The sequence below is a fragment of the Pseudophryne corroboree genome, chromosome 3, assembly GCF_028390025.1.
Source record: "Pseudophryne corroboree isolate aPseCor3 chromosome 3, aPseCor3.hap2, whole genome shotgun sequence".
NCBI lineage: Eukaryota > Metazoa > Chordata > Amphibia > Anura > Myobatrachidae > Pseudophryne > Pseudophryne corroboree.
This window is the reverse complement of record NC_086446.1, coordinates 45,222,780-45,241,176: the sequence shown is the minus strand read 5'-3', so window position 1 is coordinate 45,241,176 and position 18,397 is coordinate 45,222,780. Positions and strand designations below refer to the sequence as shown.

Sequence of the window (18,397 nt, the reverse complement as noted above, 5' to 3'; positions counted from 1 at the left end):
TGTGTCAGTGAGTAATTAATACACCTGTGCACCTGCTGGGTTACCTGCAAAACATGCACTGTGTGGGCCCCAGAGGACCGAGTTTGAGAACCTCTGTGCTTCATAGTCGAAGGGTATCCATTCAAGCAGCAATGCGTGTGATGGGATTGAAGGTTTCAACATTCGACATGTTAGAGCAGGGGTGGCCAGACTTTTGGAGTCGGTGATCTACTTTGAAATCAGAAAAGCTTTTATCTACCTAGGCGGGATACTTGCACGTGCCCAAAAAAAGGGCGTGACATAACAAAAGGGGGCATGGTATAACACTAAATAACACATTGGCCACCACAGGTAAAAACCTCAAACACATATGCCCCCACAGTGCCAGATACACATATGCCCCCACAGTGCCAGATATGCCCCCACCATGCCAGATACACATGCCCCTAGAGTGCCATGTGCCCACAGTGCCAGATATTCCCCCACAGTGCCAGATATGCCCCCACAGTGCCAGATACACATATGCCCCCACAGTGCCAGATACACACATGCCCCTACAGTGCCATGTGCCCACAGTGCCAGATATTCCCCCACAGTGCCAGATACACACATGCCCCTACAGTGCCATGTGCCCACAGTGCCAGATATGCCCCACAGTGCCATATGCCCACACTAACATTACTTTATCTTACGCTGGCTGGCTTGAGTGCGTTCCCTCTGGCTGGATCCCCGCTGGCTGGCTGGATCCCCACCACTGCTGTCCTGCTGCTGCTGGCGCTGAGCTGACTGGATCAAACCAGATCTAGCAGGCGCACAGGATCCTCACATCGCGTTCCCAGTTGTGCATTGTGCGGGTGCGTGGCTGATGTCATGATGTCACCCACACAATGCATCAATGGGAACGCTCCAGACTCAGAGAGGCGGCAAGTCACACTTGGATCGCGATCTACCGGTGAGAGCTCCGCAAGCTACCGGTAGATTGCGTTCAACGTTTTGGCCGCCTCTGTGGTAGAGTATGCTCAGTTCCATTCGAGGCCTGTGCAACATCTAATCCTTACCAAATGGAATGGTTTTCATCAGACAATAAAAACGCAGACTATGGTCCTTACTCTGGAAGTAAGGAGGTTGTTAGCCTGGTAGCCTAGTGACTGCAGACATCCCATCTGGACAAAGGGAGACCCTTTTGGATCTCAGATTGGGAAATTCTGACAATGGATGACAGCCTACAGGGCTGGGGAGCAGTGTCAAGAAGGTCTTGTTTCCAGGGGCAGTGGACAAGGAAAAAAGTTGCCTGCCAATAAATATATTGGAACTTCGGGCCATATACATGGTGCTGATTCAGGCAAAGGACATCCTTCAGGGGAAACCAGTTCAGATCCACTCGGACAATTCAACGGCATCATCGAGGAACTGGTCGACAGGTGGAGGTTGCCGGAGATGGATCTCGTGGCGTCCCGTCAGAACAACAAAGTTCTCACATACGGGTAAAGAACAAAGGATCCCAGAGGGATCTTTCTGGATACCCTGTCAGTGAGATGGGACTTTCATCTGGCTTATGTGTTTCCTCCAATCACCCTAATACCCAGGGTGGTGAGAAAGATAAAGCAAGGAAAGGGTACCGTGATACTAGTAGTTCCGGCTTGGCCCAGAAGGCATTGGTACACAGATCTGCAGAGAATGTTGATGGATGCCCCACTTTTGCTCCCTCAACGTCCAGATCTACTGATGCAGGGTTCTTGTTATCACAGACACCTGGAGCGACTGTCTATGACAATGTGGCTCTTGAGACCTCTATCCTGAAGTCAAGCGGATTCTCACAACAGGTAATTCAAACAATGCTCAGAGCAAGGGAACCTTCCTCAGCTCGCATTTATCACAGTATATGGTAAGCCTATATTCAGTGGTGCAGTGAACGGAGATTTGACCCTAGGTCTTTCAGAGTTTCCAGGGTCATAGCATTCCTTCAGGCAGAAATGAATAAAGGTTTAAGGGTGGCTTCCTTGAGAGTGCAAGTATCAGCATTGACTGTATGGTTCCAAAAGAAAATTGCCAACCTACAGGATGTGCACACTTTATCCCAGGTAATGCTGCACATTCAACCTCCTTTTGTCCTCCTACAGTGCCTTGGGACTTAAGTGTAGTCCTAAAGGCCCTTCAAGTTGCCCGATTTGAACCACTTAAAAAAGTGGATCTTAAATGGTTGACAGCTAAAGTTCTCTTTCTACTGGCCCTGGCTTCAGCTAGAAGAGTTTTAGATTTAGGGGCATTGTTATGTGGTCCTCCATTTCTGATTATTTTTTTTATCCATATAGAGCAGTTCTCAGAACTAAATCTTGGCATCTTACTAAGGTGGTGTCTAAATTCCACCTTAACGAAGAAATTGTAGTCCCGGCTTTCCAGGGGCCGGGCCTTTCTGCATCGTTGGATGTACTCCGTGCCTTAAGGATCTACATAGATTGTATCAGTGCTATCAGAAAGACAGATTCTTTCTTTGTTCTCTACGGATTTCACAAGAGATGATAGCCTGCTGATAAGCAGACACTGGCGAGGTGGCTTCGGAAGACTATTTCAGAAGCATACTGATCAAGCTGATCTCCATGTGTCGGCTAATGTCTCTGCTCACTGTACTCATTAAGGTAGGTCCATCACGGGTAGCCAACGTGGTGCTTCAGCAGAACAGATATGTAAGGCAGGCACATGGTCTTCCATTAACACATTCATTAGACATTATGCCGGTGATACCGTTGCCTCTTAGGACGCTGAATTCGGGCGAAGGATTCTCCTGTCCAATCAGGAACGTCCCTACCACTGAATTGCTTTGGCACATCCCAATGTTATCCTGAGGACCCTGCCGGAGAAATATGCGTTATGGTAAGAACTTACTGTTGATAACGATATTTCTCCTAAGTCCACAGGTTCCACAGGGATCCCACCCTGAAGCACCTGATTTGAGGATCCTTTTACTCACTAACCTCTTCCTTTTTGTACGGAAAGGTGTCCATGAGTGTGTGTTCTTCTCGCCTGATTAGTGCTCTCTATGATCCTCCTGCCTTGAGCTTTGAAAAACAACTGATTTGCCTGAGCCAGGAGGCAGGGTTATATGGATGGGCCCGTTGCATGCTGGGAGGCCGAAATACTTTCATCGTTATGTTGCAAATCCGCTGTCGCTTCTTATCCCAATGTTATCCTGTGGAACCTGTGGACTTAGGAGAAATACTGTAATCAACTGTAAGTTCTTACCATAATGTATATATTTCCATATCTCTCCAGCAGATGGACAGAGGGGCAGGAATACCTCGGAGGGACATCTAACTTTGTTTCCAGATTTTAAATTAGAAGAGAAGAACATCACACGAGATTCTTCAGGAGAAAACCTTTTTACCTCAATTTTACATCCAGTACCTCATAGTGCAGATATATCATCTGATCCCTCTAACCATGAGGAGTGTAACATTAATTCAGATGTTGGTGCACATAGTGCAGCTCCTACAGATGCTACAGTATTTCCCTCTTCTGAATTTGTTAAATCCTGTAATAATCAGTCAGTTTTTGTTAGACAGGAGAATCGCACAAGTAAGAAACAATTTTCATGCTCTGAGTGTGGGAAATGTTTCAAATATAGAGCAAATTTTGTTGAACATCAGAGAAGTCACACACGTGAGAAGCCATTTCCATGCTCAGAATGTGGGAAATGTTTTACAAAGAAATCATCTCTTATTATGCATCACAGACTTCACAAAGGTGAGAAGCCATTTCCATGCTCTGAGTGTGGGAAATATTTCAAATATAGAGCAAATTTTGTTGAACATCAGAGAAGTCACACAGGTGAGAAGCCATTTCCATGCTCAGAATGTGGGAAATGTTTTACAAAGAAATCATCTCTTATTATGCATCACAGACTTCACACAGGTGAGAAGCCATTTCTATGCTCTGAGTGTGGGAAATGTTTCACACAGAAATCAGCCCTTGTTGTACATCAGAAAAGTCACACAGGTGAGAAGCTGTTTCCATGTTCTGAGTGTGGGAAATGTCTTGCACACAAATCAACTCTTCTTGCACATCTGAGAATTCATACAGGTGAGAAGCCATTTTCATGCCCTACATGCGGGAAATGTTTTACAAAGAAATGCAAAATTGTTGAGCATCAGAAATGTCACACAGGTGAGAAGCCATTTCAATGCTCTGAGTGTGGGAAATGTTATATGCGAAAATCCGCTCTTGTTGTACATCAGAAAAGTCACAGGTGAGAAGCCATTTTCATGTTCCAAGTGTGGGAAATGTTTTACACGTAAGTCAAGTCTTGTTACACATCTGAAAAATCACACAGATAAGAAACCATTTCCATGCTCTGAGTGTGGGAAATGTTATATGCGAAAATCAGCTCTTGTTGTACATCAGAAAAGTCACACAAGATGAAAACCATATCGGTGATCTGACTGACATGAAAGAGTTTTGCAACAATCTACCTATTGTAAAAGTCATTGATAGTAATATGTACAGTTCCGTTAAAGAGTGAATTCTCAAATGTATATTAACATTACATAACAGTTTTGGAGGGCAATTCAAAACTTGAGTCTTTGCCATCCACAAAGTGGAATGTTCGTCATCAACATAAGACTGGAACACAACGCACATGTATGGATCTTATTGCAGTCTCTTAGATGTTGGTGTCTGCTATATATTTTCACCACATTTTGGCCAAAGCCAAGGAATTGATTTGTGTTAACTGTGATATTATTTCCATCCAAAAGTTGCGACAGGTATACAGCCAGCTCCAATTGAGGAGCCTGTCGTTTTCTCCGGCTGAATGATGTGATAACAAACTCTTTCATCCCTGTGGGAGGCTGGACACAATAGGTATTGTGCGTGGTGTTCGGAGCCTGGACATTTTAAAACTGAAGCCAACTCAAGCTCCTCCTCATACACACAACGTTTCCTACCAACATCAGTTTTTCTTAGTGCTGGTGTTCCAGGATGCGCTCCATCTAGTTTTGAGTTTGGCAGATTTTATGTTTTTTTTGTTTTCTCTTTGGCTGATAGAGAGGTAGGTGGGTGAGTTCTTTCTCCTCCAGGGGCAGGGGGCCTTTATCTTGTCTCAAACATACCTTTCATGCCCAGAAAATAGGAAGAGAGTGTGTTGGATCTGATACAACACCACCCCCGTCCAGTGTGCCGTAGTTGAGGCATGCCAGATTGGTCGGACAGCCATCCAGGCCCCGGATCAACACACAGACATTAGGCATACTGAGAAGAAGGACCATCAGGAAAAGCCCTTGGTGGAAGCTCATAGGTTATGCTTCAGGGTCAAATGGTTAGATTTAACTTCAGATGCTTGGGTAAAAGACATATGCATGGGTTTCTTTTTTAAAATCTTATTCTAGATCTACCAGTGTTTGGCTTTACAAGAGGTTATTCAAAAGTCCCGATACCTGCCGGCAGAGAGGTGGGAGGTTTTATTCAAACCTTTTTCCTCGTTCAGTAGCCAGACGAGTAATTTTGGTAACTGCACTCGAGAGTCTTTACTAAGGTTTGAGAACAGTAGTTTCTCCAGAGATTCTGTTAGATCATGTCATAGTAACAGAACAAGAATTAATTTCCCATTGTTGGGTAATATATTGTTTAAAATCAAATATAGTTTTAGCTCAAAATAAGCTTTTCTTGGGCAGTGTGACTGATACCAGATTCAGGAGGGGTTTTCTTTCTGGGAAACAAGATTCCATTCTTACAAAAATGGCTCTTGAAAAAGAAGGCATTAAAGCATTGTGCGAAATGGTCTCCACCTATGAGGCAAATCCGTTACTCTTAGAAGTTCCAGATAAAGATTTTATGGAAATGCTACAGATCCCTATCCTCATCTGTAATCTCATCTCACCATTGAGTTCACTGTTGTAGACAGGATATTCTTTTATGATGTCAGAACAATAGACCTTAATCTATGAAGTTGAGGGACAGCACAGGTTTCAGGACAAGTGGACGCTGGAGGAGCCTTCATTCCACATCAGTGTTCTGAAACTTTGAGCTGCCTTCAGTGCCCAAAGATCTCTTTACATAGACCTTTTCTTAGCTGAAGTCTACATAAAGGGTCAGGTAGTCTAAGTCAATTTAGACCAAGGGTGGCCAACCAGTTAGAGACAAAAAATCCAGTTAGGTACATCAAAGAGCCGTCATCAAGCCAAAGGTACACGTGCAAAAAAGGGGTGTGGCCTTGTGCCTGCTAGACCATGCCCCGGTATAAAATACATTGAAAAGGCCACTTCCACATAAAATTATTGAAAAAGCCAGATTCACATAATATATTTCAGCTCCCCTATGTGTCACTCCAGCCAGCACCCTGCTGCATCACTCCAGCAAGCTCCCGCATATGTCACTCCTGCCAGTTCCCCGTGAGTCACTCCTGCCATCACCCTGCTGCATCACTCCAGCCATCCCTCCCATGTGTCACTCCTCGTACCACCCTTCTGTGTTACTCCAGCCAGCTCTCCCATGTGTCACTACTTCCAGCACCCTACTGTGTCACTCCAGCCAGTTACTGTGTGTGTCACTCTTGCCACCACTCTTTTATGTCACCCCTGCCAGCTCCCTCGTGTAACTCCAGCCAGCTCCCCCTTGTATCACACCAGCCCCTACAACTCGTGACATTGCAGCAGCCTCTTATGTGTCCTCAGTTTGCCTATATTATCCGGCTCCCTCAATTCTCAGTGACCGTAGTGCTGCTGTGTGTCTGGCTGGAGTGCAGCAGTTTCCGGATATATTGTGGTCATGTGATTTTGAGTGTTGGGGAGCCACATTTGAATAAAGAAAGCCTCATGGAGCTCAAGAGCCACTGGTTGGCCACCACTGATTTAGACCGTGCTATTGCAGTAGCATTTTTGAACCATCAGATGGGATACCAAGATTACCCAGACCATGGAGACATAAAGGACCTTCCTTTGGGTGGAGAAGAATGTGTTGACTCTCACCGCTTTGCATTTTCCCAGTGTGAGCACTGGGATGCTGACGATTTCTGCAGACAACCTACAATTGGGGGAATGGTCACTTCATCCAGATGTTTTCCAACAGATAGTGGACAAATGGGTTCAAACAGATATTGATATGATAGTCCAGAATGAACTTCAAAGAAATACATTACTGTGCCAAGACGAGATCTGGAGTCAAAGTTTGTTGACATACTGATGGTCTTTTGGATTTATCCCCTCATTTATCATGCTCCAGAAGGTCCTGGAAAAGGTAAAGAGCATGGCATACTTGTTGCTCTAGAATAGATTTACCAATTGGTTACTGAAATACAAAATCATTTTAGATAATGTGAAAAAGACCACAATGAATGCTAGGTGTCCTGCATCACCCAAATGTACTGTAGGTTCCCATTTTAACCTTTAAGTTAGCACAACTTTACAGGAGGTTCTTGTTACAGGGTAAAAGTGGGGGTCTGAAAGTTCAGATTTTAGCCATGTCAGTGGTTTTTTTTTTTTGCAGAAAAAGTCTTTCCCCCTTTTCAAGGCCAGTTCTGAACCTCTGTTTAAAGCCATTTTTTAAAGATACCCCACCAAAGAAAAAGTTGGGATGCCCTTGTTATAGATCATGCTATTTTTACTGGTGTTCTTGTGTAATTAAATTTAAAACAAAATAAAATAACGTTAGAGTTTCAGTTGATAAGAATGTATTCCTGGCTTTATTTCCTTTGTCATCCATATATTTATTGGAAAAGTTGCCATAAAAGGTGGTCAATGTATCTTGCAGTTTTTGGCAAAGGGTCATCAAAGATGTTTGGTGAATTTATTGGTAGTATATAACCAGTCTAGTTGGTGGGGTATGTATAGGTGATAAGTAATGTTAACTTTTGTAAAAATGGATGACCCCTCCCCTAGTAAATGTGAAACTAGAAACATTTATAAACCTCGGATTGCTGTAGCTTAGGAATCATAGTTTAGAATACTCCACTAACAAATGACTCCGTAGTCAGCACGTCCTCTTCTTTTTACATTATAAGAGCTCCTATGGTTTAGAATTGAGAGTTCTAGTGTTAGCCTGTTTCCAAGTGCATCTTTCTTTTCTCTTTTGTTGTATGTTACCTGTGATCATCCTTAGAAACTTCTGAAGATGTTGATTTGTGCAGTAGAATGTGTTGCCAAGGTGCAACAGAGAGAGGAAAGTGATAGATTGAGGTGAAGCTGGTGGGGTTAACGTCAAAAACCTAAAAATGCCTGGATAAGATGTTTTGTGTGAAATTATGTTATGTTTCTCTTACGTCCTAGGGGATACTTGGTATCCATTTAGTACCATGTGGTATAGACAGGTCCACTGGGAGCATTGGGCACTTTTAAGAATATGATAGTGTGGGCTGGCTCCTCCATCTATGCCCCTCCTACTAGACTCGGTTTAGAAAATGTGCCCAGAGGAGCCGGTCACGCTTCTGGAAGCTCCTGAAGTTTTCTGCATTTATTTTCTAAGTCTGTTATTTTCAGGCAGGACTTGATGGCACCAGCCTGCCTGCTTCGTGCGGGGTGGGGGTGGGGAGGCCCAACCTCTCTCAGGGTTAATGATCCAGTTCCCCGCTGTAAGCCCCACCACAGCGAGTGTACACTCCCGCAGCACGCCGCCACCCCTAACAGAGCTAGAAGAATGAAGAGTGGTGAGTACAAAGCCGGCGTCCTGGTTAGCGGATCGCCGGCCATTATGGTGGCATTAGGGTACAGAGACGCACGACTTCTGCATGGGGCAGCTGGGTCTCCAGACTCGGTACACAGTGCAGACGCACAGCTTCTGAGGGGGCGAACTCAGTGTCAGTACACTAGATGTGTACACAGTACCCAGACTGGCAATACAGACTTAAAAGGGGGACTGACTCCATTTTAGGCACAAAATTACCTCAGCCAGTATAAATAAGAGCGGAAAGACCGCGTGCCATTGAAGAGGCTTCACTATGAGTGGATCCAGCAGCTGACAGGCGCCATTTTCCCTACTGCAGGTGACACAGACACTGACTGACAGGGACGCGCAGCTCCTCCGGAGAGACTCCAGATTACTTCAGCGGTACCAGGGGGTCATAGCAGGGGGGAGCGATTTATTAGTGTACTAAGTCCCTAATCTAGGTACATAGTCTGCAAACTGGCTAAACTTGGCATTAGCGATAGGGGCGCTGTGTGCTGGTTCCAAACCTCTGTGTATCCCTGAAAGGGCTGTTTGTGGGTTAATTGTGCATTTATCCTTTTCCTCTGTGTATAAGCTGTCACTATACAGTATGTCAGACAAAGAGTCAGACAGTGTTCTTCCCTAGGGGGGTCACTAGTGTGTACTCAGTGTAGTGTCCCTTCCCAGGCTAGTGGGGCTGAACCAGCGTGGCTGGACTCCATTAGGGGGGTGATCTCTTTAATTTCTACTAAGCTATCTCCGAACGAGAAAGAGGTGCAATACTTAAGACAATCTATGACTGATTTTCGGAAAAGAGACTCCGTACTCAAGTCAGTGTCTCAGTCCCCTGCCATTTGTCCGCAAAAACGTACTTTGGCCAATGTCCTGCAGTCTGACTCTGATGATGAGGGGTCTGACATGGAGGTGGGTGAGATGGACTCAGAGGTGAGGGAGGGTACTCTGTCATGGAATAGAGGCTCTCATAGAAGCTATCAGAGAAGTTCTGACTATCCCTGATTAGGTGACAGGGAAGATTGAGGAATCTCATTTTAATATAAAGAAGAAGTCCTCAGACACTTTTCCTGTGTCTAAGGAACTTAATACCCTGTTTGAAGAACCGTGGGTTAATCCAGATAAGAAATTTAAAATCCCTAAACGGTTGTTATCATCTTTTCCTTTTCCTCCTGATAGTAAAAAATAGTGGATGCATCGTTATAGTGGATGCATCGTTATCCAGGCTATCACGGAAAATTGTACTGCGTGTACCAGGTGCAGCCTCCCTAAAAGACGCGGATGATCGCAAAATTGAGACTACTCTCATCTTTGTATACAGCTGCAGGGCTGGCCCAGAGACCCACCATAGCATGTGGGTGGATTACGCGAGCCATTGCAAAATGGTCAAGTAACATTATTGAGGGGTTAGATACCTTGCATCAAGAGGAGATTATTTTGCTCCTGCAACATATACAGGACTCTGCAAACCTTATGGTGGAAGCCTTAAAAGAGATAGGCTTTCTTAATACACGTACTACAGCTATGGCAGTGTCAGCATGCAGGGGTTTATGGCTATGCCAGTGGACTGCGGATGCGGACTTCAGGAAAGGCGTGGAAGGCCTATCTTTCACAGACGAGGCCTTATTTGGAGATGAACTCTACAATTGGATCTCCAAAGCTACGGCAGGTAAGTCCACATACCTTCCTTCTGCAGCTCCCTCAGCTAGGAAGACCTCTTCAGTTCCCAACCTACAGTCCATTTGGACAGCAAAATTTAGGGCAAGGCCAACGGTTCCTCTGCCTCAGCCAGAGGGGCTAGAGGTAAACCACAGAAACCTGCTACTACAGGTTCACCGGAACAGAGTTCAGGCTCTGCTTCCTCAAAACCTTCCCCATGATGGTGGACCGCAATGCCTGGAAGACTGTCAGGTGGGAGCCTGGCTAAAATGATTCAGTCACATATGGACAAGATCGTGCCAGGATCCCTGGGTCATAGACCTTATATCCCAGGGCTACAGACGAGTTCCAGGACCTCCCACCTCACAGATTCTTCAAATCAGGCTTACCAGTTTCAGAGAGGCAAGAATAACCTTACAGGATGCCATTCAAAAACTGTTACAGATCCAAGTTATTGTTCCAGTTCCACATCATCTACGAAACAAGGGTTACTATTCCAGCTTGTTTGTAGTACCGAAGCCCGACGGTTCGGTAAGACTGATTCTGAACCTAAAATCATGGAAACCGTTCTTACGAGTGTTCAGATTCAAGATGGAGTCTCTGAGACCGGTGATCTCAGGTCTGGAGTAGGGGGAATTCCTAGTGTCTCTGGATATCAAGGATGCCTACCTTCATATTCCAATCTGGCCACTTCACCTGGCTTATCTACGTTTTGCACTGCAGGACTGTCACTATCCGTTTCAGGCCCTGCCATTTGGTCTCTCTACGGCACCGAGGGTATTCACCAAAGTGATGGCAGAGATGATGTTATTACTCCGCAAACAGGGAGTGAACATAATTCCGTACCTGGACGATCTTCTGATAAAGGCACTGTCCAGGGAACAACTATTGGAGAGCATTGCCCTCTAGACCAGACTACTTCTGGATAATGGGAGGATTCAGAATTTTGAAAATCTCACCTGGAACCAACACAGAGGCTTCAGTTCCTGAGAATGATACTGGACACAGTCCCCGCCTTCAGGGGGAAAATATTGGCTTCCTACGAAGCAATTCAGTACGGAAAGTTTCATGCAAGGCACTTCCAGCTGGATCTGTTGGACAAATGGTCCGGATCGCATCTTCACATGCACCAGAGGATTCGTCTGTCCCCAAAAGCCAGGATCTCCCTCTTGTAGTGGCTACAAACATCTCACCTTGCTGGGCCGCAGGTTCAGGATTCAGAATTGGATTCTACTAACCACAGGTGCAAGAGTATCTTCATTATGGAGTTGTCATACCTAAGCCATCTCAAACTTCATATAGCTTGGGTGCTAAAAGTGTTAGTAAAAGTACAAATTGTAAGAAAAAAAAATATGGACACTTATTTCTAAAATCTTTTTTAGTGCCACAAAATAGCAAAAAATGTTGAAAATTGAATAAGTATAAGGAAGACGGAAAAAAATAAAAAGCAAATATTTTTATTTATAGGAATCAATCTCAAATGTTATTGTACTCTTGTTTCTAAATTCAAGAACAAAAAAAACTCAACAACAAGACAACAAAATACTACTCTAAATTAGAAAACATTAAAAGTTAAAAATCACGCTAAGTTAAAATCAGATTTTTTGTTAAATTGAGGTATGATGTCTCTAGATTTCAACCTGGTTCTAATGTATCCATCTCTTTCGGGTTCACAGACTGCTGCAGCAGCCTCTGTTACTAAACGAACACATCGTTCTACCGCTTGCGTGTGACACAAAAATCTGGGGAATGTCACTAACTCTTTGTTGGTGATACATCTCTCGATATTTTCACGGCTGATCGATCATGTTAAGGGTGGTTCATAATCATCATTGGTGTAGCACTTGTGACCTATCATTTCGAAATATTCCGAAGCATGAAAGTTCAGCTCAGGTACCTTGAATTTTCTGATTTGCTTCATAACTTTGTTCTCGTTTCTAATCTGTAAGATTTGGTGAAAAGCCAGTTTTCTAATATTCACTCTGTTATAAGTTAGCATAGCTAGCAACATATTTTCGGTTTGCCCGAAATACGCATTTCTCTGCATCACAGGATCAACAAGTTTTTTCAAACTTTCAGGAAGGTATCTTCTGAAGAAAATCAATTTCCACAGATTTCGGGGTCCATTCCAAACTTCTGGCAGCGTTTTGATTTCAAACCAAACTGGTGCAGATACTTTTACTATATAATTGGTTAGAATGACCAGATTCTCTGTTGGGTCATCAGTGCTAATAAACAAGCAAAGTATCCAACATGCAGTTGTCAGCCACCTTGAATGGGACATAGGGCCTAGTTGAAGATTAGACAAGTCTTGAGTACACTTGCCAGAAGTAACAGCCTCAACAATTTTATAGCGGTATTTCTGGCCACCACTCAGCTGTTTTAAATCGATATTGGGCATTGGAGTTCCTTCAATTGGTTCATACTTAACAGGTAAAGCGCAATCTTTTAAAGCTTTTCCAATGGGACCAGCAAAAGAATTCGGCCCATGTGTCACTCCATCTAAATGGATTAACAAGTGTCTTAGAGGAAGCTCATTTAAATGAAGACACACGAACCAGTGAAGAGGCATCCTGTAGTGAGTTTCCAGCATTAGTATAATGCCATTTTCGTAGCCAGTGTTCACAAATTTTTGCGTCACATCCTATTGAGACTAAACTCTCTGTTTTGTAGTCTTTTTCGGACAAGTAATTGGTAATAGGTTTGAAGATATTAAGAGAGTTTCCTGAGGATGGCATTACGTGACCCAGGTATTTTGAATTTGGTTCACAAACTAAAACCACATGTACTTTGATAACTGTTACTGAATGTCTCACACCATCTTTGGTAATCATTTTCTTAGACTTGTCCTTCCTGCCATCAAAGTAAATCGACTGTATCATGGGAGTCTGATCATCAGTATCGATACATTTCAAGTGAGACCGGATTTTCTGCCTTTCCCGTCTGATCTTACTGCGGTTTATAACAGAGGATGTTTCTTGTATTGAGATTATACCCCAATCCTGGAGCAGTGCAAATGACACAGCTGCTGCACCCCGATCAGATATCACCCATCTGTCACATTTGCGCGCCAAAGTTGGGAGGCTCTTGCGCATCTGAGCAAGGAAAAAATAAATCTCTTTACCATAAATGGTATAGAGAAAACAGGCGCTGTAACTGGGCTGGTTTTCTAAGCTGCTGTTGGAAACGGGATGATAGCTGTTCACCCCAAAAAAACATATATATGGATAAACAAGAATTACCAACTGCGCTCAAAAATATTTTTATATATATTTAAAATTGATATCACAGATACACATATACACATAAACACTTAAATACTAAAATTAGGCACTGCTAGTGCTAAACCATACAATATGGAAAATTGAGCCTTAATGAGCCACTCTCTGTAAGTGATTTTTCACTAGGGGCAGTCTTTATGTAGAAAAAACTAGCTGGTAAAACAGCTGATAGTTGGAGGATGTTATAAAGTCCTGCAACGCATGCGTTGATGTGCAAAAAACAGGTATCCAGATGAAGGAGGATATTTACCAAGTCCTTGGTGATAGTTCAGCCGGGTATCCCACCTGGCGGGGTTCTGGAGCAAACTCTCTATCCCTCGCAGCAGAAATGGTGGTTCTCCCTTTATTAATATCCACACCAAAAACGGACTGGAATCTCCAGATGGTGAACAGCGTCCTGTATGTCACTTGCAGGAATCCTCACAGGTGCCCAGGTCAGAGATGTGGCCCCCCTAACGCGTTTCACTGTCACTTGGCAGCTTTCTCAAAGGTTTAAGTGTTTATGTGTATATGTGTATCTGTGATATCAATTTTAAATATATATAAAAATATTCTTGCGCATCTGAGCATTGGTAACAGATGTAAGCTCCGAAGGAACTAAAGATGAGTTTGTAGCAGTACTACCTGAAAAGATATTCTAGACAAGCTGCAAAAACATCAATGTTAAAACCAAATAAACAATTTTAAAGCTCAAAACTATGTTTTATGGTCTTGTGGCACCTCAAGTGAATCAGTTTGGGAGGTCAATAGAAATCAAAAATAGAAATTTTATACCTTTTTTAAAAAAAATTTTAACACCCTGTGGCACCTCAAGATGACATCCAATTTTGATGAAATTTTGAGGCGATGTTAGGTACAACTTTCGCACACCCAAGAGTTTTTGATTTCTGAAATAGTGAAAATTTATGATTTTTTACTGCCCTTCAGCAAGCTGCATTTTTTCTTCCGATTCAGGTCCAGTCGGACAATGTGTGTCAGGATTCTGATTTTGTCTTTTCCCGGAGGGGGCAATAGTGGGTCAGTGTTGGAATGACGTATGAAACGTGGAGGCTGCATAAAGTCCTGCGCATATGCACTGATGTTTATTAAACACAAAGGTCACAGAGTAATGATATAGCAATGGATGATAACTTAGAATCGGCAGTAACAGAGATGAAATAAGCAGTAACTGAATCCAAGGTAATAATCAAAAGTCTCTGGCAACACAAATATATATTGAAGATAACTTGATGACTGAATGCAAATGGTTTAAAGTAAAATAAAGTCTCTGGTAACATAAACGTAGAATAATTTGGTAACTGGTTGCAAATGGTTTTATAAACAGAACTCCGGTATTACTTGGAAAGAACACAGTCTCTGTATATAACTCAAGTTCTTATAACTACACAAGACCCAGGCAGGAGACATTCCCAATGCAGCAAGCTTGCACAAGATGGTATGTATTAACGAGGTGCACAGGTTTAGGCAATGAAACAAACACCTGAGGAAAGTCTCTTACTGCTGATGAGCAGTGGCAGGCTGTGGCTGGAGTCTGAAGCGAATAGGAGAAATGCAGAATGATGAGTGGAATGAAATGATGAGAGGAACCACAGGGAACTACTGGAGACAGTTACACGGGAAACCACTGGAGAACTAGACACACCAAATGTGACTCGTTGTCCGAGGCCATGAGAATGAGCCAGGAACTGGAGTTTATACCCCTTGCTCTGTGATGATTGGATGTTGAATCCCCGTGAGAACACACACTCTGCTGAATTGGGTGCCCAGATCAGCTGAGAGTTAACTGGAGCCGATGATTAACCAGGAGAATGATTCCATAGACAGTTAATGCAATGCACTGCTGGTTGCTGGCTGGGATCAGTAGTGCACTGGGAGTTAATGCTGTTAACTAGAATCACTTGTGTACTCCAGGCTGCTGGCTGAAACCAGTGGTTACCAAATAATAGTACTGGTTGGGTGGAGCACAGTGAGCTGTAGGCTGCAGAAGACTGAAGACTGGAACTGCTGGGACCTGTGGTTCCACAGGTCCAATTCACAGGGGATACTCTGAAGACAGAGGACTGAAGCCAGGAGACACCTGTTCACTGGAAGTGATGCAATGGAGAATGCAGATTCCTGACAATGTGACGGCAGTGACGTACATAAACCGACAGGGTGGAATGAAAAGCAGAGCCGCAATGTCAGAGGTGTTAAGAATTCTCCTCTGGGTGGAAAAAAACGCAGTGGCATTGTCGGCAGTCTTCATCCCGCGAGTAGACAACTGGGAAGCAAACTTCCTCAGCAGACTCGATCTGCACCCGGGTGCATGGGGCCTTCACCCGGAGGTGTTCCAGTGGTTGACATGTCGGGAAATTCCACAAATCGACATGATGACCTCTCGTCTCAACAAGAAGCTCAAGCGGTATTGCTCCAGGTCAAGAGACCCACAAGCAGCGGCGGTAGACGCTCTGAAAACTCAGTGGGTCTACCAGCTGGTGTACGCGTTTCCTCCACTTCCTCTGATCCCAAGAATTCTAAAAAGTATTAAAAGGGAAAAGGTTCAAGCAATCCTCATTGCTCCAAACCGGCCACGAAGGGCCTGGTTTGTGGATCTTTTCGAGATGCTCCTCGAAGATCCGTGGTCTCTACCTCTTCACGAGGATCTTCTACAACTGGGCCCGTTCATCTATCAAGACTTACCACGGCTACGTTTAACGGCATGGAAGTTGAACATCTAATTCTAGCCAGGAGAGGGATTCTTGACAAGGTCATTCCGACTATGATCCAAGCTAGAAAGAGGGTAACGTCAAAACATTACCATTGTATCTGAAGAAAATATGTCTCTTGGTGTGACAGCAGACAATAATCTGTGGTGAAATTTCATCTGGGACATTTCCTGCTTTTTCTGCAGTCGGGAGTGGATGCGGCCCTACGTCTAGGCTCCATAAAAGTCCTGATTTCGTCCTTGTCTGTTTTCTTTCAAAAACAATTGGCTTCTCTCCCTGAGGCCCAGATGTTCTTGAAAGATGTTCAGCACGTCCAACCTCCCTTTGTGCCTCCCACGACACCTTAGAATCTCAACTTGGTACTGCAGTTCCTCCAATCGGACTGGTTTGAACAGTTACAGGAGGTTGACGTAAAGTACCTTACGTGGAAGACTGTCGCACTGTTGGCTTTGGCTTCAGAAAGACGTGTGTCGGAACTAGGGGCGTTGTCTCACAAGAGCCCCTACCTGATTTTCCATGAGGACAGAGCTGAACTCAGGACTCGTCAGCAATTTCTTCCTAAGGTGGTGTGTGCGTTTCATATCGACCAACCTATTGTGGTTCCGGTTGTTATGCACACTTCTGCTACTTCAAAGTCTTTGGCTCTTGTGAGGGCTTTGAATGTGTATGTTAAGAGAACAGCTCGTCACAGGAAATCGGAGTCGCTGTTCATTCTCTATGATCCCAATAAAATTGGTATATCCTGCTTCAAAGCTGTCAATTGCACACTGGATCAGGCTCACTATCCAGCATGCTTATTCCACGGCAGGCTTGCCAGTTCCAAAATCTGTACAGGCCCACTCTACTAGGTCGCTGGATTCTTCTTGGGCGGCTGCCCGGAGTGTCTGGGTTTTACAGCTCTGCCGAGCAGCTACTTGGTCAGGTTATAACACATTTGCAACGTTTTTCAAGTTCGATACTTTGGTCTCTGAGGACCTTCAGTTTGGTCGATCAGTTCTGCAGTAACCTCAGCACTCTCCCACCCGGTTTGGGAGCTTTGGTACTTCCCCATGGTACTAAATGGATTCCCAGTATCCCCTAGGATGTAAGAGAAAATGGATTTTAATTACCTACCGGTAAATCCTTTTCTCATAGTCCGTAGGGGTTACTGGGTGCCCGCCCAGTGCTTTGTTCTTCCTGCGCTGTTACTTGGTTAAGTAATGTTTGGTTCAGCTGTTGCTATTCCTGTTTCAAGTTTGGTTAGCATGGCTTTCCTCTTGTTTTGTGTGTGGTGGTTCGGAATCTCACCACTTTACTTATCTATCCTCTCAAAGTATGTCCGTCTCCTCGGGCACAGTTTCCTAGACTGAGTCTGGTAGGAGGGTTATAGAGGGAAGAGCCAGCGCACACTATTAAAGTGCACAAGGCTCCTAGTGGACCCATCTATACCCCATGGTACTAAATGGATTCCCATTATCCCCTACGGACTACGAGAAAAGGATTTGCCGGTAGGTAATTAAAATCCTATTTTTTGTGTTATGCTACTAGGTTTCTCCTGTTATGCTGATGCTTCCCCACCTACAGTATCATACTGTCGTATTTTGACTACAGCGGGGCTGGATGCTGGGAACTTTTTAGTTATGTGGGACATAAACATAATTGTTTATTTTCTTCTGTGAAACCTTTCTATTATGCCATGAATTGATCTTTAATGAGATCAGCTTAGTATGAATAAAATCATTTATACGTATGTCTCAAGGTGTCAATGTTACTGCGATATTCACTTAAAAAATAGTATGGCTAAGAATATGATATATTCAATCCTTGAATTTAGGAATCCTAATATGATTCTGGATTCTAATTCATGGTACCAAAGAAACTAAATCCAATAGTGATATCTTTCTTACTGATAACTGTGCAGACTAATGAGTGTAAACCAATAGAGTAGCAATGGGTTTATGGAGAAGTACTGTATATCTTACTGTAACTATAGAAGGGAGGTACTGATAGATCACATTATAATGCTTTTATGTAATAAGATGTTTATATGAATTGCCTGAGCTGTGGGCAGGGTAAGAGGGGAAGGGACCCAGTACATCCTGGGAAGCTCAAAGCTTAGTTATTTGGTGCCTGATCCTGGTCTCCACCAAT

At 43.8% G+C, this 18,397-nt stretch overlaps 1 protein-coding gene across 1 annotated transcript in view; it reads left to right on the top strand.

Moving 5' to 3' along the window:
* The window catches only part of LOC135057138 (zinc finger protein 16-like), a 130,010-nt gene that overhangs the window by 59,306 nt on the left and 52,307 nt on the right, over positions 1-18,397 (top strand). Inside the window, exons 7-8 of the mRNA XM_063963034.1 lie at positions 3,250-4,222; positions 4,378-4,466. Coding sequence (XP_063819104.1) covers positions 3,250-4,222; positions 4,378-4,466 — 1,062 coding nt within the window. The remainder of the gene's footprint in view (positions 1-3,249; positions 4,223-4,377; positions 4,467-18,397) is intronic.